Source organism: Trichosurus vulpecula, chromosome 1, assembly GCF_011100635.1.
Source record: "Trichosurus vulpecula isolate mTriVul1 chromosome 1, mTriVul1.pri, whole genome shotgun sequence".
Taxonomy (NCBI): domain Eukaryota; kingdom Metazoa; phylum Chordata; class Mammalia; order Diprotodontia; family Phalangeridae; genus Trichosurus; species Trichosurus vulpecula.
The window spans coordinates 140,724,539-140,752,469 of NC_050573.1; the positions used below are offsets into that span (position 1 = coordinate 140,724,539).

Genomic DNA, 27,931 nt, shown 5'->3' on the forward strand with positions numbered 1-27,931 from the left:
TATGATGAGGGAATAGAAGCCATGGCATGGATGGCTAATTGAAGGAACCAAACCTGCTTAGTCTGGACAAGCAAATTAAGTTGTTAGCTGGTTTTAGATATTTGAAGGGATCTCAGATAGAAGTTGTGAATAGTTCCAAAATGGAGAACTAGGACTAGGAGATGGAAATTATGAGAAGGCAGATTTCATCTCAGGATCAGGTACAATTTCCTAACAATTATTCCAGAATGGAATAGGTTGCCTTGTTATAGCATGAATTTCCTATCACAACACGTATTGATTGCCATATGTCAAAGATCAATCAGGGTTTGACCTAGCTGATCTCTGTCATTTCAGGTTCTAAGATATTATAATTTTTGAAAAATGGATTTTCAGGATTATTGCTTTATTGTGCAGTTTGATGTCTGAAGATTTAGAAAATATGAATTCTGGTCACTTAGATACAGTTTTAAAATATAATCAGTTATGACTGTTTTCAATATTTTTCAGCTTGTGGAGAGACTCCAGAACAAATTAGAGGACCAAGTGGGGTAATCACAAGCCCAGGGTGGCCTTTTGAATATCCTGCCAGAATCAACTGTAGCTGGTATATACGGGCAAACCCAGGGGAAATCATTACTATAAGGTAATTTTGATGTTTTGTCACATTAATATATAACTTTTATTGTATATTTCATTACCAAATTTCTCTGCTCAACATTTAATAATGTAATAGAATTGATTACTTTTAGTTTTAAAATTATATACAACAGTATTCTTCAGTCATTTTTCATTCATCTAATACTGATGATGTGAGTTGCCTTTTATACAAAAAGTTAATGCCTCTAACCTACCTCCGTTAATGCACACATTAAATACAGGAAATTATTTCGGTGATAAGTTTGTATTGAGTTATCCAACCTCTTCTAGTTTCCTTGTGGCCACAGAGACTCATATGTAAGACTGCTTTCGGAGGCAGAGGTGTCATTTTGGCTACAGAATTACAAAATGACTCATCAACGATGGGTTCATTTGGTCTCATTAACAGCCTCCTAACCCACTGAATTAACCAACTTACAAGGTAATGTTTTCATTTTTCTTTCAATAAATAAATATTCAATTCAACACATATTGAAAGGGCCACTACTTGTATGGCACTATATAAATCTCCCCCTCCCTTTTTTTTGTTTCAGTGTTATTAATGTGTTTGGTTTTTACATTATGTACATTTATAGCTTATTTCCACTTCGTGAAAGGTCTCTTGTAACAAAAGTAGAACAATTAAATAAAACTAATAATACTCTGACCTTATCTGAAAATGTACGCAATATTTCGTATCTGTAGCATTACACATGCCTGTTTTTTAATCAAAAGAAATCTATTTTCTTTCTCTCTGCCCACCATCTCGCCACTACCCCTTTTGGGAAAAAAAAAATGAAAAAAAAAAAACTACATCTCTTGTAACAGATATGCATAATCAAGAAAAAATAAATGCCCCTAGTGGTAGTATACAAAAAATGTGTGCCTGCGTGCTTGTGTGTGAGAGAGAGAGAGAGAAAGAGAGAGATCCTTCGCCCTACATTCATCACTTCTCTGTAATGAACAGCATGAATGGTCATTGTATTGATCATAGTTCTTACACCTCACAAAGTTATTTGTTCTTATAGTGTTGTTGTCATTGTATAATTATTCTCCTAGTTCTGCTCATTTTATTGATGGTATAAATAGTTTTGCTCTCTCTTCATCAGTTCATATAAATCTTTCCAATTCTTTTTGAAATCATCTATTTCTGTATTTCTTACAGCATAGTGGTATTTCATCACATTCATATACCAAAATTTCTTCAGCCATTCCTCAGTTGTTGAACAGTGTCTTAGCTTCCACATTTTTTCACCACCACTAGAAGAACTGCTATAAATATTTTTGTATGTAAAGTACCTTTTCCTCCCTTTTTGTTCTCTTTTGGATAATGGCCTAGCAGTATAAATCTAAATGTGGAAGGCAGTCTTGGAGAAAATGACTTCAAGATTCCAAGAATAAGACAAAAGTCAAGAAAACTTAATTTTGAGAGTGGTTAGTTTAGGGAAGAAAATATAAAAGGAAAGGTAGGCCCAAAAGGCAGGGTGTAACTTAAGGAAACAATGTCAAGAATACATGAAAAATTTAAGCACCCTCTCACTCTTCCCCTCCAAAAAAAATTTATAAATAATGAATTGTTACCGGACCTGAAACATTAATCAAAATGCCTCATTATCTAAGGACAGTGTTTTTTGCATGTTTGGAAATTACTCGTGGTAACTTTTTTTTTTTTTCACAATCATAACATCAAGGTTCTTTTTGTAGCTTCTACCATCTTTTGAATTCAGGCTAATGGGCTAGCTATGTAGAGAGAGAAATGTAGCCAACTGGTTTCGCCTCTTCCAAGGGGGAAATCTGTGGAAGTCATTGAGTATAACCTATGGATTGACAGGGGATATGAAAAGGCCCTTTGATTTATTCTTTATGATAACCTCCAATCCCAGGGCCATATCCTTTGCAAGGACCATTTTCAGAATAACCCTAGCCTGTTCTTCTACCTATTTGTAAAGTGTTCTTATTATATTTCCCACTACATAGCCCTATATAAAGTTTGTGGTTGTCACTGAAGATTATTTCAGGGCTTTATGAATTACTTTACCACTATATTGAGATCCTAAAATAATTGTCCAAATTTTTGTGATAGTATAATTAAATTGATGTATATGTAATCTTCCTCCAAATTAATGGAAAAAAGTTTTTTAATGAAATCCATAGCCAAATAAATTCTAAACATTAACTTAAAAAAATTAAACCCTTTCCTAATTTGCATGGCTATGTAAATCCAAAGATTCTTGTCAGACAGGATGTTACGTAAAGCTGTCCTTTGGTCCTGATTCAGTGATAGAACTCTCAGATCAAGGAAAACTAAATCAAATGAACAAAACATACCATGAACCATTCACAATACTGGAATAAAGAATAGGATTATGGCTGTCTACTTCTGAGCTTCACAACTGAAGAAGAATGTCAAAAACTTGGAAAAGATTCAGTATAAGGCCAAAAAAAATGAATAAAGGGATTGAAAATAAGATTTATAAAGAAAAGTTAATGAAATTGGACCAATTCAACCTAGAGAAGATGGGGAGTTCATTTAATAATGGTCTTCGTTATGACAGACTCTTACCCAGAGGATAGTAACTAGATATTCTGCATCTCCACTGAGAAAAGGCAAAAAGAAAGAAAGAAAGAAAATATGCTTAAATTGCAACTAAAGGATTTGGGTAAGATACAGGGAAGAAATTCATTACTTTGATGGCAATTAAGTATTTGAATAGTTCCTAGGGAAGGTAGATATTTTTCTCCTGAGGTCTTGAAAAAAATAGGTTAGATTCTCAGAGGTTTTGGCTTAAGTGTGGCTCTCCTCTGCGTAAAGGCAGAAAAATAAATCAAATGACCTGAAGGTAAGCTTTTCTAAACTTTAGATTTTATAGGTGTGTATGTGTTTATATATGTGTATATATGTATAGGTATATAGTATATTATAAATATTGTCTTCATGAATTTAAACACCATCTTAGTTAAATAACAGTTAAATTGCTATAATTATTAATTTCTTGAGAAAAATGTTTTCCTTTTAAGAAATCTGCATTTCTTCATTAACTTTTCCCCCTCTGTTATTTCTTATTTTTAAAAGCATATTCTAAAATACTCAAATGTATCTGTGTCTCATCAGTTTTGGAGTTCTTGCCAGCAAAATAGATTATAAACCATCCATTCCTGCCTATCCTGCACATATCCATGACCACCCAAAAGTTTGCTATGAGGGGATACATCTAACATACTAGAGAACTTCCTTGCTTCCTCTTGATAATACAAAGATACCAGTGAAGCATCCTGATCACCTACCAGTCTTACATAACTCTTGCCATATGATAACCAACCCATTTTCTCTATCATAAAGTTCCTTGATTTCATCCTTTATTCCTCTTCTTTATTGGAGTTCCTCATTGGTTATATGTTGCAGCCATGTAAATTAATGAAAATATTTAAACCATTTGCCAAGAACTTCTCCCCTCCTCATCTCAGATACCTCTTTCCTTTACTCCAGGATCTGATGGTAAAGTTGCCCTTCTGCTTGCCCAGGTCAGCCCTTTCATCCCATCTCATCTTTGTCTATATTCTACAGCAGATTGCACCCATCCTTATCCCTACTCCTTTTAATCTTCAGTTTCTTTCTATTGATTCCATCCTTGCTGCTTAGAAGCATACCCAAGTCTCTCCATCCTTAAAGTATCCTTCATCAGATTATCCTACATCTTGTCTCCCTTTCTCAGCTAAACTTCTTGAAAAAAACATTCATACTAGATTCTTCTACTTATGCCTTCATTGACTTCTTCACCTTTTGCAGCCTATCTTCTAACCATAGCATTCAACTAAAATTGCTCTCCCCAAAGTTACTAATGATCTCTTAATTGCCAAATCAAATGGCCTTTTCTAATTGTCATCCTTCTAGACCTCCCTTGCAGCCTTTTAACACTGTAGAACATCTTCTCCTCTTGGATGCTTTCCCTCTGGGTTGTCGTGATCTTCTACCTGTCTCATTGTTCCTTCTTTGCTTTATCTCCATCCATGTCACTCCTTCTAACTAGGGGTGTCCCCTAGTCCCCTGTTCTTAGTGCTAGTCTCTTTTTTGTCTATACTTTCTTGTTAACTTATATATCATAGATCTAATCAGCTTCCATAGGTTCATTTGTCATATCTATGCAAATAAATCCCAAATCTTCTTGTCCAGCCCTAGTCTCTCTAGAGCTTTAATCCTGACTGCCCATCATCAGTTGCCTATTAGATATTTCAAACTATTTATCACAAAGTCAGCATATCCAAGACAGAACTTATCTTCCCTTTCTCCCCCACCCTCCCTATGCTCCCTTCTTAATAAATGCTTATTGATTGATTGCCAGGTGCTGTGTTATGGTAAGTGCTAAGTATACAGAGACAACAAAGAAAAGTCCCTTTCTGAAGGAGCTTACATCCTATTGGGGGAGGGATGGAGGAACATGTTCATGGATTATCGGTAAACATTTATTAAGTGACTGCTGTGTGCCAGGCGTAGTGCTAAGTGTTGGGGATTGAAAAACAGACAAAAGACAGTCCCTACCCTCAAGGAGCTTACTGTCTAATGGGGGAGACAACATGCCAACAAATATATATACAAAGTGAGCTACATATAGGATGAATTAGAAATAATTAATAGAGGGCACTGGAATTAAAGAGGCATTGGAGAAGGCTTCCTGTAGAAGGTGGGATCTTAACTGTAGCTTATAGGAAACCAGGGAGGTTAGTAGTTGGGATGGAGGAGGAAGAGTATTCCAGGCATGAAGGACAGCCAGAGAAAATGCCCAGAGCTGAGAGGTAGGGTGTCTTGTTTGTGAATCAGCCAGGAAGCCACTCTCATTGGATCATAGAGTACATATTGGGGAGTAAAATGTGAGAAGACTGGAAAGGTAGGAGGCGGCTAAGTTATGAAGGGCTTTGAATGCTGAAACAGAATATTTTGTATGTACTCCTAGAAACAGTAGGAAGCCACTGGAGTTTAGTGAGCAGGGTGTTGACATGATAGGGCCTGTGCTTTAGGAAAATCAGTTTAGTGGCTGAGTGGAGGATGGGTTGAAGTGGGGAGAGACATGGGGCAGGCAGACGCACCAGCAGACTATTGCAGTAGTCCAGATGTGAGGTAATGAGGGCCTGTACTCAAGAAATAGCAGTCAGAGGAGAGAAGGGGACATATTCAAGAAATGTTGCAAAGGTGAAATTGGCAGGCCTTTGGCAATAGCTTGGATGTGGGGAGAGGTGATAGTGAGGAATTCAGGATGACTTCTAGGTTGTGAGCCTGAGGGTCTGGAAGGATGGGGGTGTCCTCTACACTAACAGGGAGGGTAGGAAATGGGGAGGGTTTGAGAGGAAAGATAACAAGTTCTGATTTGGACATACTAAGTTTAAGATGGCTGCTGGACATGCATGCATGTCTAAAAGGCAGTTAAAGATGGGAGATTGAAGTTCAGCAGAGACATTGGAGCCGGAAAGGTAGATTTGAGAATCATACAAAAATAACTGCAATTTTTAGACTATTGTAGGTGATCAGATGGAGATATCAGAAAAACCTCTTGTATGGAAGGTGGCATGAGCTGAGCTTTAAATGGAGATAGGGGTTCCATAAGAAATAGTTGGAGGAGAGCATTACAAGTAAGAAAACATGAAAGTAACAACATGCAAAGTGGCATATAAAAATATACACAAATTCACATATTTTGAGTTTTTTTCTTATTTTTACTGAGGATAGAATATATGATGCTGAATTAAAAAGTGAATTTGGTAATTTTTTATATTGATGGATTGGATTTTATTGGCTTACCTCATTTCCCTTCCCAGCCATGCTTATCTATATACATATTGGCTTCCTCAAGAGAAAGTAAGCTCCTCAAAGAAAGGAGCTTTTTCTTTTTTTTAAATTTCTAACCCCAGCACTTAGGATATCAACTTCAGTTTACCCTTGGGTAAAATGGAATTGAACCAGATGACCTCTGAGATCATACCTTCCAACTATAGATCTGTGATTCCCTTAAAATGTAGCTGTTACCAAGGAACATCTTCATAGGTGGCCTTATATGGAGAGACCTTTTTTCTAATTTTTATTTATTTGTGTGTGTGTATGTGTGTGTGTGTGTGTGTGTATGTATACATGCACATTATGTTATTTAGAAAGAAATTATTTTCTTCATTGGATCACATAATAGATTTAGTGTGTTTATACTTTTACTAGGTATTTGAGAAAGAGAAATTCATTGATACAGAGACTTGTATCAATTCAGATTGGCATCTGACAATGTTTATTCTACTGTTGGTCAAATTGGATTAATTGCCAAATAGAGCATTTTGTATTTGCTCCTGGAAACTATAGGAAGCTGCTGGAATTTATCAAGTAGGAGGAGAGGAGATAAAGTGGGGTGAGATTGATATGATCAGACGTGTACTTTAGGAAAATCATTTTAGTGGCTGAATGGAGGATGGATTGGAGAAGGGAGAGACTTAAGGCAGGCAGACTCACCAGCAGGCTATTGCAGTAATCAAAGCCTGTGGTGATGAAGTCCTGTACCAGAGTAGTGGCAGTGTCAGAAGAGAGGAGGGGCCACATTTGAGAGATGTGTTGTAAAGGTGAAATCAACAGGCCTTGGCAACAGCTTAGATATAGGAAGTGAGAGATAAAGAATTCAGAATGACTCCTATGTTGTAAGCCTGAGGGACTGGGAAGGGTTTCTTAACTTCTGTTTTTTTTTTTTTTTAAGTAAATTTATTTTTAGCATTGTTTCATTTTTTTCCCACATTTTTTATTTAATATATTTAGTTTTCAGCATTGATTTTCACAAGACTTTGAATTACAAATTTTCTCCCCATTTCTACCCTGCCCCCCACTCTAAGATGGCATATATTCTGGTTGCCCTGTTCCCCAGTCAGCCCTCCCTTCTGTCACCCCACTCACCTCCCATCCCCTTTTCCCTTTCTTTCTTGTAGGGCAAGATAAATTTCTACGTCCCATTGCCTGTGTATCTTATTTTCTAGTTGCATGCAAAAACTTTTTTTTTTTGTTTCTGAACATCTCTTTTTAAAACTTGGAGTTCCAAATTCTCTCCCCTCTTCCCTTCCCACCCACCCTCCCTAAGAAGTCAAGCAATTCAACATAGGCCACATGTGTATCATTATGTATAACCCTTCCACAATACTCATGTTGTGAAAGACTCACTATATTTTGCTCCTTCCTAACCTATCCCCCCTTATTGAATTTTCTCCCTTGACCCTGTCCCCATTCGAAAGTGTTTGTTTTTGATTACCTCCACCCCCATCTGCCCTCCCTTCTATCATTCCCCCTCCTTTTTTTAATTTTCTTCCTCCTTTTTTCCTGTGGGGTAAGTCACCCAATTGAGTATGTATGGTATTCCCTCCTCAGGTCAAATCTGATGAGAGCAAGATTCACTCATTCCCCCTCACCTGACTTCTTTTCCCTTCCTACAGAACTGTTTTTTCTTGCCACTTTTATGCGAGATAATTTACCCCATTCTCTCTCTCCCTGTCTCCCTCTCTCAATATATTCCTCTCTCATCCCTTAATTTGATTTTATTTCTTTTAGATATCTTCCCTTCATCTTCAACTCACCCTGTGCCCTCTCTCTCTCTCTCTCTCTCTCTCTCTCTCTCTCTCTCTCCTATATATATATATATATATACACACACACACACACATATCCATATATACATAAATACACACTCACATATACATATATATACACACAAACATATGTGTGTATATCTATATATATACATATAATGATTATATATATCTATTATGTATATATATATATGTACACACCACACACACCTATGAATATTCCCTTCAGCTACCTAATACTGAGGTCTCATGAATCATACACATCATCTTTCCATGTAGGAATGTAACAAAACAGTTCAACTTTAGTAAGTCCCTTGCACTTTCTTTTCCTTGTTCTTTTTCTTGATTACCTTTTCATGCTTCTCTTGATTCTTGTGTTTGAAAGTCAGATTTTCTATTCAGCTCTGGTCTTTTCACTGAGAAAGCTTGAAAGTCCTCTATTTTATTGAAAGTCTATAATTTGCCTTGGAGCATGATACTCAGTTTTGCTGGGTAGGTGATTCTTGGTTTTAATCCTAGCTCCATTGACCTCTGGAATATCGTATTCCAAGCCCTTCGATCTCTTAATGTAGAAGCTGCTAGATCTTGGGTTATTCTGATTGTGTTTCCACAATACTCAAATTGTTTCTTTCTGGCTGCTTGCAGAATTTTCTCCTTGATCTGGAAACTCTGGAATTTGGTGACAATATTCCTAGGAGATTTCTTTTTGGGATCTATTTGAGGAAGCGATTGGTGGATTCTTTCGATTTCTATTTTGCCCTGTGGCTCTAGAATATCAGGGTAGTTCTCCTTGATAATTTCTTGAAAGATGATATCTAGGCTCTTTTTTTGATCATGGCTTTCAGGTAGTCCAATAATTTTTAAATTCTATCTCCTGGATCTATTTTCCAGGTCAGTGGTTTTTCCAATGAGATATTTCACATTGTCCTCCATTTTTTTCATTCCTTTGGTTCTGTTTTAGAATATCTTGATTTCTCATCAAGTCACTAGCTTCCACTTGGTCCAATCTAATTTTTAAGGTAGTATTTTATTTTCTTCAGTGGTCTTTTGGACCTCCTTTTCCATTTGGCTAATTCTGCCTTTCAAGGCATTCTTCTCCTCATTGGCTTTTTGGAACTCTTTTGCCATTTGAGTTAGTCTATTTTTTAAGGTGTTGTTTTCTTCAGTGTATTTTTCAGCATTTTTTGGTGTCTCCTTTAGCAAGTCATTGACTTGTTTTTCATGGTTTTCTCGCATTCTTCTCATTTCTCTTCCCAATTTTTCCTCTACTTCTCTAACTTGCTTTTCCAAATCCTTTTTGAGCCCTTCCATGGCCCGAGACCACTTCATGTTTTTCTTGGAAGCTTTTGTTGTAGGCTCTTTGACTTTGTTGACCTCTTCTGGCTGTATGTTTTGGTCTTCTTTGTCACCAAAGTAAGATTCCAAAGTCTGAGACTGAGCATTTTCGCTGCCTGGCCATATTCCCAACCAACTAACTTGACCCTTGAGTTTTTCAGCAGCGTATGACTGCTTGTAGACTAAAGAGTTCTATGTTCCACGCTTGGCGGGATGCGCCAGCTCTGCCACACCAGCACTCCTCCTTCCCCAAGAACCCCCAGTCTGGACTGGACTTAGATCTTCAGCAGGTTCTTCACTCCTGCTCTGATCTGCCACTTAATTCCTCCCACCAGGTGGGCCTGGGGCCAGAAGCAACTGCAGCTGTAGTTCTGTAGCTGCCCCACCTCCGCTGCCCTTGGGGTGGTAGCCGAACCACAAACTCCTTCCACTCCCTGCAGCTTTTCCCACTAACTTACTCTGTTGTCTTTGGTGTTTGTGGGTTGAGAAGTCTGGTAACTGCTGCAGCTCACTGATTCAGGGCACTAGGGCACACTCTGCCCGGCTCCTGTCTGGTTGGTCCGCGCAGCCCACACTGGGCTCTGCTCTGCTCCCAGCTCTGTGCGGGATAGACCTCACCTAGAGACCATCCAGGCTGTCCTGGGCTGGAGACCTGCTTCCCTCTGCTCTTTTGTGGGTTCTGCAGTTCTAGAATTGGTTCAGAGCCATTTTTTATAGGTTTTTGGAGGGTGTTTGGTGGGGAGCTCACGTTAGTCTCTGCTTTTCAGCCGCCATCTTGGCTCTGCCCCCAGTTTCTTAAATTCTTGTGAGAACTTGTTAACTTATATAATTTAGTAAAGTTTAGATACTCTTGTCTACTGTTAATATTGGTTCAAGCATTTTTTTCCTTTCTAGAGATCAGTTACATCTATTGAGCTCTTGTTTGTAGAGCACTGTAAAGAGAAAAGGGGGGGGTGATATTATAATAGTCGTCTGAAAGGTTGTAATGAGAGATACAGTGCATCGCTGTCTACGTAAAAGACATGCTTCATTTGATCTGGAGTATAACTGAATCTATTGATGTGTAGAGGTCCTTTAAAATGAAATTTTCTAGTAGAAGACTTCCTTTACTCTAGAAAAACTTTGAATAGAATGGAATATTATTGGATCACCAGGTGAGTTCAAAAGCATTAGGGGATTTTATGTCCTCTAAGGAAATAAAAAGAAACCCGTCATCTGAACTTAAAATTATAATCACACTATTCGAGTACTATTAGCTGTTATAAATATGAGTTATTCTGTTTCTCAAGTAAATAATTTTATTTGGTCTAACAATGTTTGTTTTTGTAAGACATTAATTTTTTTTTAATTTTTGGAAGCAATCAGAGTTAAGGGACTTGCTCAGGATCACACAGCCTGTTAAGTGTCTGAGGCCAGATGTGAACTTAAGTCTTTCTGACTCCAGGGCCAGTGTTCTATCCACTGTGCCACTCAGCTGCTCCAAGACATTAACTTTTTAAAAATGGATTTTTTGCCCTGTATTCTGTGATTTTGTGATTTCCCTTATTATATATGATATGAGCAGTTGGTTAATATACAGAAAAAAAATCATAGTATACACCATGTATATAGTGAGCCTGAAAGAAGAATGGAATGTTTCTTTGGAGAAATATTTTTCAATTTGTGTTTATGGAATATTGGAATTACTATTGTATTTTAAAGGTAATTTAAAATAATTTTACTTAAAATTGCTCATTTTATTATCTTTATCTGACTTACTTTTTTTGCAGTTTTCAGGATTTTGACATTCAGGGATCAAGGCGATGCAATTTGGACTGGTTGACGATAGAAACCTTCAAGAATGTTGAAAGTTATAGAGCTTGTGGCTCCACTATTCCACCACCATATATTTCTTCACAGGACCGTGTTTGGATCAAATTTCATTCCGATGACAGCATCTCTAGGAAAGGTTTCAGACTGGCATATTTTTCAGGTGTGTGTAAAAAAAAGAAAAAATGTCAAACTTTAGAGATTGAGCTATTATTTGAATAGAGGGCAACAGGATTAACAGTGTCCTTTCACATAAAGGTTAATTGAATCCTAGCTTCAGAGAGTGGCACAGTTGTTTGGAGCATTCCCTTAGATTGAATCTGACATTGGAAGAGGAGTGGGCTGTTAGAGGTCAGATATGAGAGCTCTAAACCTCTATACTCTCTTGGGACATTTAAGTAGTCAAAGACATTATGAGGCAGAATCCCTTGCCTCATTCAGACTAGTTTAACTACTCTAGGTGCTTAGTGAAGAGAAGGAAGGAGGGAGTGAGGGAAGGACAAAGGAAGGGAGGCAGGGAAAAGGCAAAGAAGGAAAGCTAAAGGAAGGAAAGTAGGAGAAAGAAATGAGGGAGGGAAGGTGAGAATGAGAAAGAATGAAAGAAAAAGAAAGAGAGAAAGGAAAGAAAACGAGGGAGGAAGGATTTATTATATGTGCCAGACACTGCTAAATATTATCTCATTTGATTTTCACAACAGTCCTGCAAGGTAGGTGCTATTATTATACCTATTTTACAGTTGAGGAAATTGAGGTAGACAGAATGACTAAGTGAATAATCCAGGAGCACACGGCTGGTAAGTGTCTGAGATGCAGTTTGAATAGGGAATACAAAATACTCTCAAGGACTTTCCAGTCTAATAGGGGAAATAGGAAATACACATATAAGTACATACAGAATAAATATAAGGAGAATAAACAAATAAATGCAGAGTAAATATTTACAAAATAATTAAATATAAGATAGTTAGGGAGAGCACTAGTGTTAGGTGGAATCTGGAAAGTAATGCTTAAGCTGTCTTGAGTAGAAAGACGTATTCTATGAGGTCCAGGTAGGAAGGAATATATGGAATACATAAGGTGATGTACAAAAATACAAACATGGAAGATAGAGGACTCTAGGAACAGAGAGAAAGCCAGTGTGAATGGATTGCAGAGTATCTGAATGAGGGTGATGGACAGTGAGTCTGGGAAGATAGATTGGCACTGTATCATAAAGGACTTCAGAAGTCAAGCAAAGGATGTTTATATTTGATAGAGCGGAAATAGTGAGCCACTAGAATTGATTGAGTAGGAGTGTTGACATGCTTAAAGCTGTCTTCCATATATAATCCCAGAAGAAGAATAAATTTAGTATACTGTCATAGTCAAAATTCTCTTTAAATATCTCAGATCTGTTTCTTACATGCCCGTATCTGCGTCTTTCCCTTCCCTCTTCACAAGTCCAAAGGTTATGCATCAAACAATGGGCTGTGAACAGAGTTTTTCTCAAAAGAAGTGAAAGAATTGAGCAAACACCTGCTTTACCCCACCCCACACCAATTAATAAACCAAGCAGAACAATGTTGGAGAATAAGACTTCTTTATCTCTAAACACTGAATTATAGGAGGGGCCAGGACAGATTTTCTATATAGTATTTGTATGTATTTGATGAGGAGGCCCTGGAGAATTCATTAAAATAATTGAGCAAAAATTATTTGAGAATAAGGATGATATCATTGTGTCATCATTTTAATCTTCTGTGTACTTTTTTTTCCCACTTCTTTTCATCTTCTTGTTGTTACTTAAGTCTAAGTTGTTTATAGAGATGGAAAAGTGAGTGAATGGAAAGAATAGAAAGACTGCATTCTCTCTTTCCCCCCTTTCTCTTTCTTCCCTTCTCTCCCCTTCTTTCTTTCTCTCCCTCTCCCTCCTTCCTTCCCTCATCTCTTGAGTTCTTACATTTTTCCTTTTGTGTGTGTGTGGGGGGGGTGGTAGACCATTTTTCTGGAACCTTTAGAAAATTAGTTTTCAGTTATGGCCAGTTTTGCAGTTTGTATTTAACAATGTGATGGCTTTCGAGCTACATAAGAGTAAATCATTGGAGCTAAAGCCTGTTAAATCCTGGTGGGAAAGAAGAAAGAGTAAGCAGGGCAGAAGGATAAGAAATCAATAACAAGGGGTCTTATATAAATAAAGAAAAGGAAGAAGGGAGCAGTAAGGATCCAAACGATATGTGAACCAGGCTGTTACTAGAGATGGTGCTGACTTCCCCATGCTCGTATTGTTCATCTCTGTTCTCATCCACAAACTTCATAGACAGTGCATGTGCACGACTCTTTTCTGACTGTTGAATCTGCCTCTCCAGGTAGAGGTCATCTGGTTTGTAATAGTTCAACTTATTTGATATAATCTGTCTCCATTTGTAAGAAGTACTTAATTAGCAGTAGTTGAGTATCTTCTGTTTCATAACTGCTATGCAGAGAACTAAACAGGCTGTCATCTTTTAATTGGAATTTAGTATTTAATAATAAAAGTAAATAAGGTCTAAAATAATATTTTGATTTCAATCTTTACAAACACCTGACTTTAAATGAAGTACATGGAGTGTTGTGATGTCAACAAAAGAAAACATTAAATTGAGCAAATAAAGTGTGAAATACAGATTGAGGGGTAGTAAATTTTCAGTTTCCTGTAGTTGCAAGTAAACAGGTAAAATGAGATCTAATTGTTGGTCAATGGGATCATTTCAGTTAGGGTTAATCTTACTGTTTTTTTTTGTAGATTGCCTGGTTGATCCCAGTTCTCCATTATTAAATGAAAAATTGAGTTTCATAAAATATTTCATATATTGTTTCTTCTAATTCAGTAGTTATAACCAAAGTGTTTAAGAATGTCCTTATTTCTTAATAGGCTGCTTGACTCTATTTCTTTACCTCAGTTGCAGTTTTCAGCTTTACCAAAAAGACTGGAGTCAGGAAGCCTCATTCCCTTTAGTAACTCAAGTGTTTCAGGGTTAATTGTGAATGGCACTTTGTATGGTACTTAGGAATGGAACTAAAAATGCTATTGTGTTTCACTTTTGATGATAGCCTCATCCAGGAGGACATACACTAGCATGTAGCATGATGAATGAAACAGATTTTTCTCCACTCTTAGTTTTCTCTAGACAGAGTTGATGCAACTGTTGGTAATACAGGGAAGCTTGTACTTATCTCTTTGTGCTTTGCTTCCTGAGGTACCTCATTATAGTGGTATGAACTGGCATATTTTGTAAACCCTGAATTCATTTAAATGTTTATTTGAAAATAAAAAGATTGACGTCACATTGTAATATTCGTATAAAGATGAAAGAATTGTCATTCTTCCCCAAACTGTTTTTCCAATAAGAATACAACTATCCAATAAATATGAACCTGTATTCTTATATAGCTTCCAAGTACTATGAAAAATCTTAATATTTTATCTGATTCTTAATGTAGTTATTTAGGTAGGCTTGGGTCATCGGTATGGCTTTCCTAACTATTGACATGACGTCCTCTCTGGGATGTTTCACTTAAGCATTTGCTTGTGAAGTGTATTTTCTGTCAACTGTGTACCAGTTCATTTTGACAGTTAATATGCAACCAATGAATAAATTGCTTAATAAAGAAGCCAGTATTGGGTCAATCTTAACAGAATTTTGTGATTATCACTTCCCAAAGAAAGTCTATCCAATTATTAGGTGACTCCTTCCTATATTGCTGAGAAGAAGGATTAGGACCCCTACTGAGAGAGCTGCCAATTATAATGCATCTTCCATGGAGAAGTAAAGAATATATTTAGAAAATGAAAATATTTGACAGTTGCATAAATCTATATGAAGTTGAAGAACTTCTGATGTTACTGGTCTAGTATAGGCCTATGTTTAAATTCTTAAACATACAGTATTTCCTAAAGACCCTTTTATTCAGACATTTTATAACATTTTACTAAATTATAAGCCATAAAATATCCTCATGTAAAGAATATCGTCATCTGTTTTAGATTTTTTTGGTTCAAATAATATAAAATTATAATTATTAAAATTCTATTTGATCTTTGAAATAGTATTTTATCTGTGTAAAATATGTATTTTCTCACCCTATTATCCCTCTAGGAAAATCTGATGAACCAAATTGTGCATGTGATCAATTTCGTTGTGGTAATGGAAAATGCATTCCCGAAACTTGGAAATGTAATAACATGGATGAATGTGGAGATAATTCTGATGAAGAGATATGTGCCAAAGAAGCTGATCCTCCAACAGCTTCCTCTTTTCAACCCTGTGCTTACAACCAATTCCAGTGTCTATCTCGATTTACCAAAGTTTACACTTGTCTTCCTGAATCCTTAAAATGTGATGGGAACATTGACTGTCTTGACCTAGGAGATGAAATAGACTGTGATGTACAAACGTGTGGACAGTGGTTAAAATACTTTTATGGTACTTTTAATTCTCCCAATTATCCAGACTTTTATCCTCCAGGAAGCAATTGCACCTGGCTAATAGACACTGGTGATCATCGCAAAGTAATTTTGCGCTTCACTGACTTTAAGCTTGATGGTACTGGTTATGGCGATTATGTCAAAATATATGATGGATTAGAAGAAAATCCACACAAGCTTTTACGTGTATTAACTGCTTTTGACTCTCATGCACCTCTTACAGTTGTTTCTTCTTCTGGGCAGATAAGAGTGCATTTTTGTGCTGATAAAGTGAATGCTGCCAGGGGTTTTAATGCTACCTATCAAGTAGATGGCTTCTGCTTGCCTTGGGAAATACCCTGTGGGGGTAACTGGGGTTGTTATACTGAGCAGCAGCGTTGTGATGGGTACTGGCATTGCCCAAATGGTAGGGATGAAATAAATTGTACCATGTGCCAAAAGGAAGAATTCCCCTGTTCGAGAAATGGTGTCTGTTATCCTCGCTCTGACCGCTGCAACTACCAGAATCACTGCCCTAATGGCTCAGATGAAAAAAACTGCTTTTTTTGCCAACCAGGAAATTTTCATTGCAAAAATAACCGATGTGTCTTTGAAAGCTGGGTGTGTGATTCTCAAGATGATTGTGGTGATGGCAGTGATGAGGAGAACTGTCCAGTAATTGTGCCTACCAGAGTCATAACAGCAGCAGTCATAGGAAGTCTCATCTGTGGACTGTTACTTGTCATTGCGTTGGGATGTACTTGTAAGCTGTACTCTTTAAGAATGTTTGAACGAAGGTCAGTATCAAAATTAAACCAACATCATTTGTACTCTGTACAGTAAAATCTTAGCTAAGCATTTATCCGTAATAGAGTAACCCTCTTAATAATATTTCAGATTGCTTTACTGGTAAGATAGAGAAAGTAAATGTTGCCTTTGGTGGTGGAGTAGAAAGAACATTGGAATTGGAATCAAGAGACCCTAGATTTAATCCATCTCTAGCACTTAGAAGTTAGGTGACCATGGGCAATTCTCTTAACTTTTCTGAGACTAAGTTTCCTTTTCTATAAAATTGTGATAATGTAGTGTTTCTTAAGATTATTGTGAGTACTAAATAAGCTCATGTGCATAATGAGTTTTGTGTCAGCTCTTACTAGGATGTGAGAGGGGCCCCTGAGGAATGAAAGAGTAGAACCCCAAAGGAAGCCACTATAATTACCAAAAACTATTTTCTTATCAAAATAAGAAAAAATCATCTGTAGCCAACAGTTCTTGTTTTTAATTTTTCTTGCAGCAACTGTGTTGTATAAGCTGAAGTTTTCAATCTATCTTTTAATCCTCTTTCAGAACATAATACAGATTTTATATGTCAAGATATTTGATTATAGAAAAGCGACAAATAAAATTTAAAACATGGAAATCCAGTATATTTTCTTGTACTTAGAATAGAGAACTTTGCGTTCTTTATTTGCGGGCACTATTGTATATTTGTGATTGCATAAACATACAATATCACAAAAGAATGAACTTTGACTTTGCCTGTTCTTTATAGATGTAATAAATGGCCTAAAAATAGCTTTTCCTATACTGCTGCATAAATAAGAACATTAAGGAATCCATGACTCTGTCACTGGTCCTTTTTAAATACCTGGAAAGATATGGTCGATGACAGATTTCTTACTGTGACCTTTAGAGAAGGTACGCAAATCATGGAAAGAGAAATCAAACCTAATTGAGATACTTAAAGTTTAGAATGGCAGAAAAAATTTCCTTTATAATAGCATTCAAAACAAATGTGAAATGCACTAAAATTGAGTGAAAAGTATTTGTTGATATATAGAGTAACCTGTTTTCTTCTTTCCTTTCTCTGCATTTAAAAGATCATTTGAAACACAGTTGTCAAGAGTTGAAGCTGAATTACTAAGAAGAGAAGCTCCTCCTTCTTATGGACAATTGATAGCCCAAGGGTTGATTCCGCCAGTTGAAGATTTCCCTGTTTGTTCACCTAACCAGGTAAAGTTTACCTGACAAATCTGAAATCAAATGATCGAAACACTTCTAATGCACACACGCATGCGGCAGCAAAGTGAGGTAGTACCCTCAGATACTTACTAGCTGTATAACCCTGGGCAAGTCACTTAACCCTGTTTGCCTCAGTTTCCTTATCTGTAAAATGAGTTGGAAAAGGAAATGACAAACCACTCCAGTATTTTTTTCCAAGAAAAACCCATATGAAGTCACAAAGATTTGGAAATGACTGAACAACCTCAACTACCCCCACCACAGTCCCCCAGCCTCACACACAAGTCTGGTAGAATTAGAGAAATCCAGTGACCCTTTTGTGGTAATCTTTTAGATCGCCATATTTAAATTATTTATGTTTAAATAAGCTGTTGTTTATGGAGCTTTGGTAGCTTTTTTACTTTAAAACACATTTTTAAATAATGCCCATTAAGGTAAGTGTTGCATCTTTCTCTTAACATTAACATGCTCCATTTGTAATGATTTCAATAAATTATTAATTATAATTATTTGTTAGAAAGGAGGAATTTCTTGAGTATTTTCATAGAACAATTTGTTGAAGTGAAACTTAAAAAATCAAGTTCAGGAGTTAAGCTGTTTGTTTAGCAAATAGCTGTTTTTAATGATCTGTCTAGAAATTAATGGCAAAATTAATTTCTCAGTCATTCTGTGCCAGAGTAACCAATAGAATAATTACTATGAAGATAACATTTTCATCTGCTTGGGAGAAAAGACTTTTTCACATCTGAGAGAATATAATAAAAGACTGATAGTAAATAAAGATTGGTACTATATTTGCTGTGAACCTTTATTGATTTGTTGTTTTTTTTTTAATTATAGGCAGTTTTACAGATGAGGAATTTAGTGCTCAGAATTAGTGACTTGTTATACAGCTAAGTGTCAGAAATGGGCTTGAATCTCTAGCCCTGTCCAATGTTCTTTCTACTATGCCATGCTACTTCCCTTTCTTAAAAAAGCCCCTTTTAGTTCGGAATCTCAGACTAGAATGACTTGACTTCACCACAGTTTTTTAGGGTGGAATCAACAACTTAAAGAGTTAAAAAAAACATGCCACTGATTGCATCTCTGTGTATACAGTGGGGGTAAGTTCAAATAGTGACTTTACCATCTTTCCTCTTTTAATTCCCCTGAGGAAAATGTCTATAGACTTCTTGCTAAAGAATTTTTCCTCTGGTTAATGTGACCCCACATTCTGAAGGATTTTATTTCTGTTGTGGGGCAACTTGACAGGTGTCAAAAAACGTTCTTACAGGCTGGCTCGTTACTACTCCAGCAACACAATTGTTAAGTAGATTAAATCTTCAGAATTTCAGGTAAATATATTAAATGGATTGAATCTTAAGTTTCTGAGTTTGAAAAGTTAAGGTACTTTCAACAGTACTATCAGGTTTAAGTGACAACCTTTTTTAATTCTTCTAATTTATTCTTGAACAAAAGCTAATGGAAAGAAGGAAAAGTAGGGTTTTCCAGTCCCTTTCTGCCAGTAACTTACTATATGGCCTTGGGCAAGTCATTTAACTACTTCAAATCTCAGTTTCTTCATCTGTGTAATATATCTCCACTGACCAACTCACTGGACATTTGTGAGGATCAAATAAGATATTTGTGTGAAAGTAATTTTGTTAATTATGAGGTATTACAACTTAGATTGTGTTTTATTTTCATTTATCTATCTTCTAAGTCATAAAAGCTGAAAATTGCAAAATAGGCCAATACAAACTTTTGATGTGATTTTGTAAAAAATGAAAGACATTTCAGAATCTGAAGACAATATTAGAAACCACCCCAAAACATAAATTTTCCTCCTGATTTTTCATTTTTATACTTGTTTAGAAAATCTTCTTCTCGCTTAGGGCTGAATTTTGGTATATCCCTACAATAACAGAATCTTGTCTTTTGGGAGAGGCTAGAAGGGTAATATATTTTAGGAGTCCCCATGGAAATCCAGTATATTTTCTTGTACTTAGAATAGAGAGGGAGAAAACAAAGAAAGAAACTTCCTCAGATGTGTACATATATACACATTTCTTTTCCCTTTTTTTTCACATCTTATCTTTCATATGAAGGTCAAGAGTTTGAGAGGAAGATACTGAGTTATTGTTTGGAGAGAAAGAAAGACTGTCCTTTCACATATTTGAAGCCACAAATGACAAATTTGTGAATGTGGAGGATTTTCTTAAGTGAATTTATAGTTCTGGTGTTGCTTTTCTTAACCACCAGGTGGCGATTAGAGCCTATAGTTTATGTACATGGAATTTGAGTATTAAAATTAAAATATAGCAAACTCCCGTTTATCTAGAGTAGTTAGAGAATGGTATATTGGAGTTAATTTTGTGTTCTTCGTTACCATGTATATTTAGTAAAAGATTAACAATTGTTAAAAGAATTAGAATATAACGAGGTAACCATGGTAGGATGGAAAGAGCACTGTTGGAAGCAGAATATCTTTGTTCAAGTTGAATTTCTGTCAGTTTCTTAGGGGTGTGGTGGTGAGTAAGTTATTCTCTAAAGGCTTCAGTTTCCTAAAAATAAAGAAGTATACACTCTATATACACATCTTCATGAAGATAAAATAAGATCACACATAAGATGCCTTGTAAACCATATAGTATTTCAGAACTGGGAGTTAGTAGTATTAACTACGTTCTGATTGTAATAATTTAGTATCTGATGATTCAGGTGTGCAGATACCTTAGGGTAATCATTTATTTGTACTTAATTATTATGTGATGCCATGAAAAAGTGGTTGTTTGTACTTTATGGTTATGTAGATTCTGAATGAAGAGAAGTTCAGTTTTTTATGCATTGATAAATTCTTTTGTTGTTTTCCCCTTCAATACTTCTGGATATGTGATTTTGTTTGTGTGCTTTTCACCCATGCAGATCACAACTTTGTTACCAGGCATCTGCTTCCAGCTTGGTGGGTGGGACCTGCCACTTCTTTTTTTTTTTTTTTTTCAATTTATTTATTTATTTTTAGTTTACCACACCCGGTTCTACAGAATTTTGAGTTCCAGATTTTCTCCCCTCCCTCCCTGCTCCCTCCCCAAGACGGCATGGAATCTCATATAACTATCATGTATAACTTCGCATTGAATTAATTTATACACTAGTCAAGTTGTGGAGAAGAATTATGACCAATGGAATGAATCATGAGAAAGAAGAAACAGAACCAAAAAAAAAAAACCCAAGAACAAAAACAAAAGCAAAAAGGCGAGCATGTAGTGCGCCACAATCTGTATTCACACTTCACAGTTCTTTCTCTGGATGAAGATAGCGTTCTCCATTGTGAGTCCCCTGGAGTTGTCCTTGCACCTTAGGTTGCTGAGAAGAGCAAAGTATGTCAGGGTTGGTCCTTACGGAATCCATATATCTGTGGCTGTGCACAACTTTCTCCTGGCTCTGCTCCGCTCACTCAGCATTATGTTGTGTAGGTTTTTCCAGGTTGTTACGAAGTCTGCATCATCCCCATTTCTTATGGCACAGTAATACTCCATCACCTTCATATACCACAGCTTGTTCAGCCATTCCCCAATTGATGGGCATCCCTTTGATTTCCAATTCTTGGCTACCACAAAAAGAGCCGCTATAAATATCCTTGTACATATGAGTCCTTTTCCCGCTTGTGTGATTTCTTTGGGATACAACCCTAGAAGTGGTATTGCTGGGTCAAAGGGTATGAACATTTCTATAGCCCTTTGGGCATAGTTCCAAACTGCTCTCCAAAATGGCTGGATCAGCTCACAACTCCACCAGCAATGTTCCAGTTTCCCCACATCCTTTCCAGCATTTATCATTTTCCTGTTTTGTTATTTTAGCCAATCTGACAGGAGAGATGTGGTATCTAAGAGTTGTTTTGATCTGCATTTCTCTAATCAGTAGTGATCCAGAGCATTTTTTCATATGCCTATAGATAGTTTTAATTTCTTCCTCTGAAAACTGCCTGTTCATATCCTTTGACCATTTCTCAATTGGGGAATGGCTTGTATTCCCATATATTTGGCTCAGTTCCCTATATATTTTAGAAATGAGGCCTTTATCAGAGATACTAGTTGCAAAGATTTTCTCCCAATTTTCTGCTTCCCTCCTAATTTTTGTTGCATTGGCTTTTTTTGTACAAAAACATTTCAATTTGACATAATCAAAATTATCCATTTTGCATTTTGTAATGCTCTCTATCACTTGTGGGGTCATGAATTCTTTACTTTTCCATAAGTCTGATAAGTAAACTATTCCTTGCTTTCCCAAATTACTTATAGTATCAGCTTTTACTCCTAAATCATGAACCCATTTTGACTTTATTTTGGTATATGGTGTAAGATATTGGTCTATGCCCAGTTTTTGCCCTACCATTTTCCAGTTTTCCCAACAGTTTTTGTGAAATAGTGAATTATTAGCCCAGAAGCTGGCCTCTTTGGGTTTATCAAAGAGTAGATTGCTAAACTTGTTGATTTCTCCTACTTGTGTACCTATCCTATTCCACTGATCCACACCCCTGTTTCTTAACCAGTACCAGGCAGTTTTGATGACTGCTGCTCTGTAGTACAGTTTAATATCTGGTATGGCTAAGCCACCTTCTCTAGCATGTCTTTTCATTAATACCCTAGATATTCTAGACCTCTTGTTTTTCCAGATGAATTTTGTTATTATTTTGTCCAGCTCAGTAAAATAATTTTTTGGTAGTTCGATTGGTATGGCACTGAATAGATAGATTAATTTAGGTAAAATTGTCATTTTTATTATATTAGCTCGGCCTAACCATGAGCAACTGATATTTTTCCCTTTATTTAGATCTGATTTTATTCGCGTGCAAAGTGTTTCATAGTTATGTTCATATAGGCCCTGGGTTTGTCTTGGCAGATAGACTCCCAAATATTTTATAGTGCCTTCAGTAACTTTGAATGGAATTTCTCTTTCTATCTCTTGCTGTTGGGCTTTGTCAGTAATGTATAGGAATGCTGAGGATTTATGTGGGTTTATTTTATATCCTGCAACTTTGCTAAAGTTGTTTATTATTTCAAGTAGTTTTTTACTTGATTCTCTAGGATGCTCTAGATAAATCATCATATCATCTGCAAAAAGTGATAATTTAGTTTCTTCTTTTCCTATTCTAATTCCTTCAATTTCTTTTTCTTCTCTTATTGCTACAGCTAGTGTTTCTAGTACTAAATTGAATAATAGGGGTGATAATGGACATCCTTGTTTCACCCCTGATCTTATTGGGAATGCATCTAGTTTATCCCCATTACAAATAATGCTTGTCGATGATTTTAGGTAGATGCTATTTATAATTTTGAGGAAGGTTCCACTTATTCCTGTGCTTTCTAGTGTTTTTAATAGGAATGGGTGTTGTACTTTGTCAAAGGCTTTTTCTGCGTCTATTGAGATGATCATATGGTTTCTGCTAGTTTTGCTGTTGATATGGTCAATTATGCTAATAGTTTTCCTAATATTGAACCAGCCTTGCATTCCTGGAATAAATCCTACCTGGTCATAGTGTATTATTCTCGTGATGAGTTGCTGCAATCTTTTTGCTAATATTTTATTTAAAATTTTTGCGTCAATATTCATTAGAGAAATTGGTCTATAATTTTCTTTCTCTGTTTTGACTCTACCTGGTTTGGGTATTAGTACCATATTTGTGTCATAAAAAGAATTTGGTAGGACTCCTTCTTCCCCTATTTTCCCAAATAGTCTACAAAGTATTGGAATTAGTTGTTCTTTAAATGTTTGATACAATTCACATGTAAAACCATCTGGCCCTGGAGATTTTTTCCTAGGGAGTTCATTGATGGCATGCTCAATTTCTTTTTCTGAGATGGGGTTATTAAGAAATTTCACTTCCTTTTCTGTTAGCCTGGGCAGTTTATGTTTTTGTAGATATTCATCCATATCTCTAAGGTTGTCAAATTTATGGGCATACAATTGGGCAAAATAATTCCTAATTATTGTTTTGATTTCCTCTTCATTAGAGGTGACCTCACCCTTTTCATTTTTGATACTGGTAATTTGATTTTCTTCTTTCTTTTTATAAATCAAATTAGCCAAAGGTTTATCAATTTTATTGGTTTTTTCATAAAACCAGCTCTTTGTTTTATTTATTAATTCAATAGTTTTCTTGGTTTCAATTTTATTAATCTCTCCTTTGATTTTCAGTATTTCTAATTTGGTATTTAATTGGGGGTTTTCAATTTGCTCTTTTTCTAGCTTTTTCAGCTGTACGCCCAGATCATTGATCTCCTTTTTCCCTATTTTATTCATGTAGGCATTTGGGGATATAAAACTTCCCCTAAGAACTGCTTTTGCTTCATCCCATAAGTTTTGGTATGTTGTTTCATTATTGTCATTCTCTTGAATGAAGTTATTAATTGTTTCTCTGATTTGTTCTTTGGCCCACTCATTCTTTAGAATTAAATTATTATTTTCCAATTAGTTTTTAGCTTATTTTTCCATGGTTCTTTATTAAAAATGATTCTTATTGCATCATGATCTGAAAAGGATGCTTCAACTACTTCTGCTTTTTTGCACTGGATTGTGAGGTTTTTATGCCCTAGTACATGGTCAATTTTTGAGTATGTGCCATGTACTTTTGAGAAGAACGTATATTCCCTTTTATCCCCATTCAGTTTTCTCCGGAGGTCTATCATATGTGCCTTTTTAAAATTCTGTTTACCTCCTTAACTTTTTTCTTATTTATTTTGAGGTTAGATTTATCAAGTTCAGAAAGGGAGAGGTTGAGGTCTCCCAATATAGTTTTGCTGTCTATTTCTTCCTGTAATTCCCTTAACCTCTCCTCTAAGAATTTGTATGCCTTACCACTTGGTGCATATATGTTAAGCAATGATATTGCTTCATTGTTTATGGTGACTTTTAGCAGGATGTAGTGTCCTTGCTTATCTCTTTTAATTAAATCTATCTTTACTTTTGCTTTGTCTGGGATTAGGATTGCTACACCTGCTTTTTTTACTTTAGCTGAGGCACAATATATTTTACTCCAGCCTTTTACCTTTACCCTATGTGTGTCCCCCTGTTTCAAATGCGTTTCTTGTAAACAGCATATTGTAGGTTTATGTTTTTTAATCCATTCTGCTATCTGTTTCTGTTTTATGAGAATGTTCATCCCCTGCACGTTCAGGGTTATGATTTCTATCTGTGTCTTTTTCTCCATCCTAATTCCCCCTGTTTTTGCTTTTATTTCTCCCTTTCCCCTTCTCCTCCTCAACAAAGTTTTGCTTTTGTCCGCTGCCTTCCTCAGTTAACCCTCCCTCTTTATTCCCCTCCCTTATCTTACCGTTTCCCACTTGCTACTTCTCATCTCCCTTCTGACCACCCCCCTCCCTTTTTCCCCCCTTCCCCTCCTACTTCCCGTAGGACAAGTTAGATTTCTAAACTTATCAGGGTATGTTATTCCCTTCTTGAACTAGATCAGATGACAGTAAAGCTCAAATACTGCTCTTCTCCCTCCCTTCTTTCCCTCTACTATAATATGTTTTTGTGCCACTTCATTTGGTGTAATTTACCCTTTTCTACTACCTCCTTACCGCTTCTCTCATAGCCCTCCCTTTATATCTCTTACTTATATTTTATATCTTTACATCAGTTAATTTATACAGGCATTCGCAACCTATGTATATCCCTTTCAATTGTCATAATAGCTGTACCATTCTCAAGACTGACGTATATGTATGTATATGTATATGTATGTATATGTATATGTATGTATATGTATACGTATATATGTGTATGTATATGTATATATGTGTATATATATATATGTGTATATATATATAAAAACATACGTAAGATGCTACAATCCCACATAAAGATGTAAACAACCTGCCCTTATTGGTTAATAAGGTTTGTGGGGTTTTTCCCCCTGGTTACCTTTTGATGTCTCTCTTGAGTTTTGTATTTGGAGATCAAATTTTCCACTGAGTTCTGGCCTTTTCATCGGGAAGGTCTGGAATTCCCGTATTTCATTGAATGTCCATCGCCTTGCCTGGAAAATTATGCTTAGTTTTGCTAGGTAGTTGATCCTTGGTTGTAGTCCCAGCTCCTTTGCCCTTCGGAATATCATATTCCAGTTTCTCCTGTCTTTTAATGTGGAAGCTGAGAGATCCTGCGTGATCCTGACTGTAGTTGCACGATATTTGAATTGCTTCTTTTTGGCTGCTTGCAGTATTTTCTCCTTGAGTTTATAGCTCTGAAATTTGGCTATAATATTTCTTGGTGTTTTCAGTTTGGGATCTCTTTCAGTGGGTGATCGGTGAATTCTTTCAATGACTATTTTGCCCTCTGGTTCTAGGACCTCTGGGCAGTTGTCTTTGATAATTTCTTCGAAGATACTGTCAAGGCTCTTTTTTTCATCGTGGATTTCCGGTAGACCAATAACTCTCAAATTGTCTCTCCTGGATCTGTTTTCCAGGTCAATTGTTTTGCCAATCAGATATTTCACATTTTTTTCTATTTTTTCATTCTTTACATTTTGTTTTACTACTTCTTGGTGCCTCATAGATTCATTAGCTTCCACTTGCTCAAGTCTAATTTTTAATGAGTTAGTGTTTTCATTTTGCTTTTGAGTCTCCTTTTGCAATTGGTTGATTTTGCCTCTCAGGGTGTCATTTTCTCTCTCTAGATTCTGAATCTCCGTAGCCATTTCACCAATCTTATTCTTTAGGGACTTGATTTCATCAGTGGATTTTTTTTCCATTTTTTCCATATTTTCTTTTAGCTCCCTAATTTGGTTTTTAAAATCCTACTTTAGGACTCTTCCAGCAGTGCTTTTTGGGCTGGAGACCAGTTCATATTACCTTTTGAGGTATCTGATGTATCTACAGTATCATTACTTCCCTCTTCCATATTGGTATTTTGATCCTGCCTGTCTCCATAAAAAGAATCTATTGTCCTTGGTTTTTTTGTGTTCTTCTTCATGTTGGTTTGCCTTTTGCTGGCTTTACAACGAATTTCTACCTTTGGGCCTCAGGGCTTTCTGTCCCAGCTTTTTTATTCTGGGGGTTGTGTGTCTAGAATTATAGCCTTCAGTTTCCTGAGGTGTGGGGGAGGGGTCTGGCTCCCTGGCATCTCACTCCCTGTGGGTGCTCTCCAGCACTTGCTTTTCAGCAATGGTCTCAGCTGTTTGTTGTTTGAGCTGATGTCTGGCACTTCCCCTGGGGGAGCAAGGTTACGTCTGGGCTCCTGGCGTTGACCCCTGCCAACTCTGCCCCTCTGGGACTGATGAACTTCTACTATTTGACCACTGAAGCCCCACTACTTTCTGCTCATTTCCAGCGTTCTTTTTTTTTTCCCGAGGAATTCTCTGGGTGGGGAGGGGAGGGATTAGAGCCCTTTACCTGGCCATTATGCCTCCCAAAAGTTCAAGAATCTGCGTTTCATACGTTTGGGCTGCAAGCCTCAGGAGTCGGTGTTTCACGGCCAGTGGCATTGCGCTGCCTCTCATCACTTCCACACACTGCCGTCCTGTGTTGGGAGGCCTAGGGATCTCTGCCGGTTTCGGGCGCCCAGCTTTCTCCCAGCCTGTCTCCCACGTGGATTTCCCGGCCAGCCGCTTCGGCCTTGGTCTGGAGCAGCTCCGCACCGAGCCCTCTGCAAGCCTACAGGTTCGTGCCTCCGGCCTTTCAGACTCTACCGGCTTGGAAATTTGCCCCACGCAGACTCCTCGCGGTTTCTGACTCTCTCGAATCTGCTCAAATTCACTTTTTTATAGGAATCTGACAGACCTTGTGAGAGAGCTCCGGTAAGACGCTACCTTCATGCGGCCATCTTGGCTCTGCCCCTGCCACATCTTTTTGAACTAACCTTTGAAAACCCTTATTAAGTGTGGTACTTTAGTGGAGAATCAATTTTTTATACTTCTAAAAATTTAACCTAAGTCTTAAAGTTGATTTCTGAAGTTGTACTGTCACATATGGGGATTTATTCGGTCTTTAAAAGTTTAATAGTTTGCATTCATGAAGCTATACATCATTAAATGGGTTATATTTTATATTCCTGATTTGATGTTGAATTTTCCAGCTTTGGCAGTATTTTCAATAAAAGAGAATTTATTTGCTGTTGGGAAATCCAAGATAATTGAAGAGGAGTCAT

At 36.7% G+C, this 27,931-nt stretch overlaps 1 protein-coding gene across 1 annotated transcript in view; it reads left to right on the forward strand.

The window, feature by feature from the left end:
- The window catches only part of LRP12 (LDL receptor related protein 12), a 164,327-nt gene that overhangs the window by 133,418 nt on the left and 2,978 nt on the right, over positions 1 to 27,931 (forward strand). The window contains exons 3-6 of the mRNA XM_036741147.1: positions 490 to 625; positions 11,322 to 11,524; positions 15,477 to 16,581; positions 17,665 to 17,797. Of these exons, the coding sequence (XP_036597042.1) occupies positions 490 to 625; positions 11,322 to 11,524; positions 15,477 to 16,581; positions 17,665 to 17,797 (1,577 nt within the window). The remainder of the gene's footprint in view (positions 1 to 489; positions 626 to 11,321; positions 11,525 to 15,476; positions 16,582 to 17,664; positions 17,798 to 27,931) is intronic.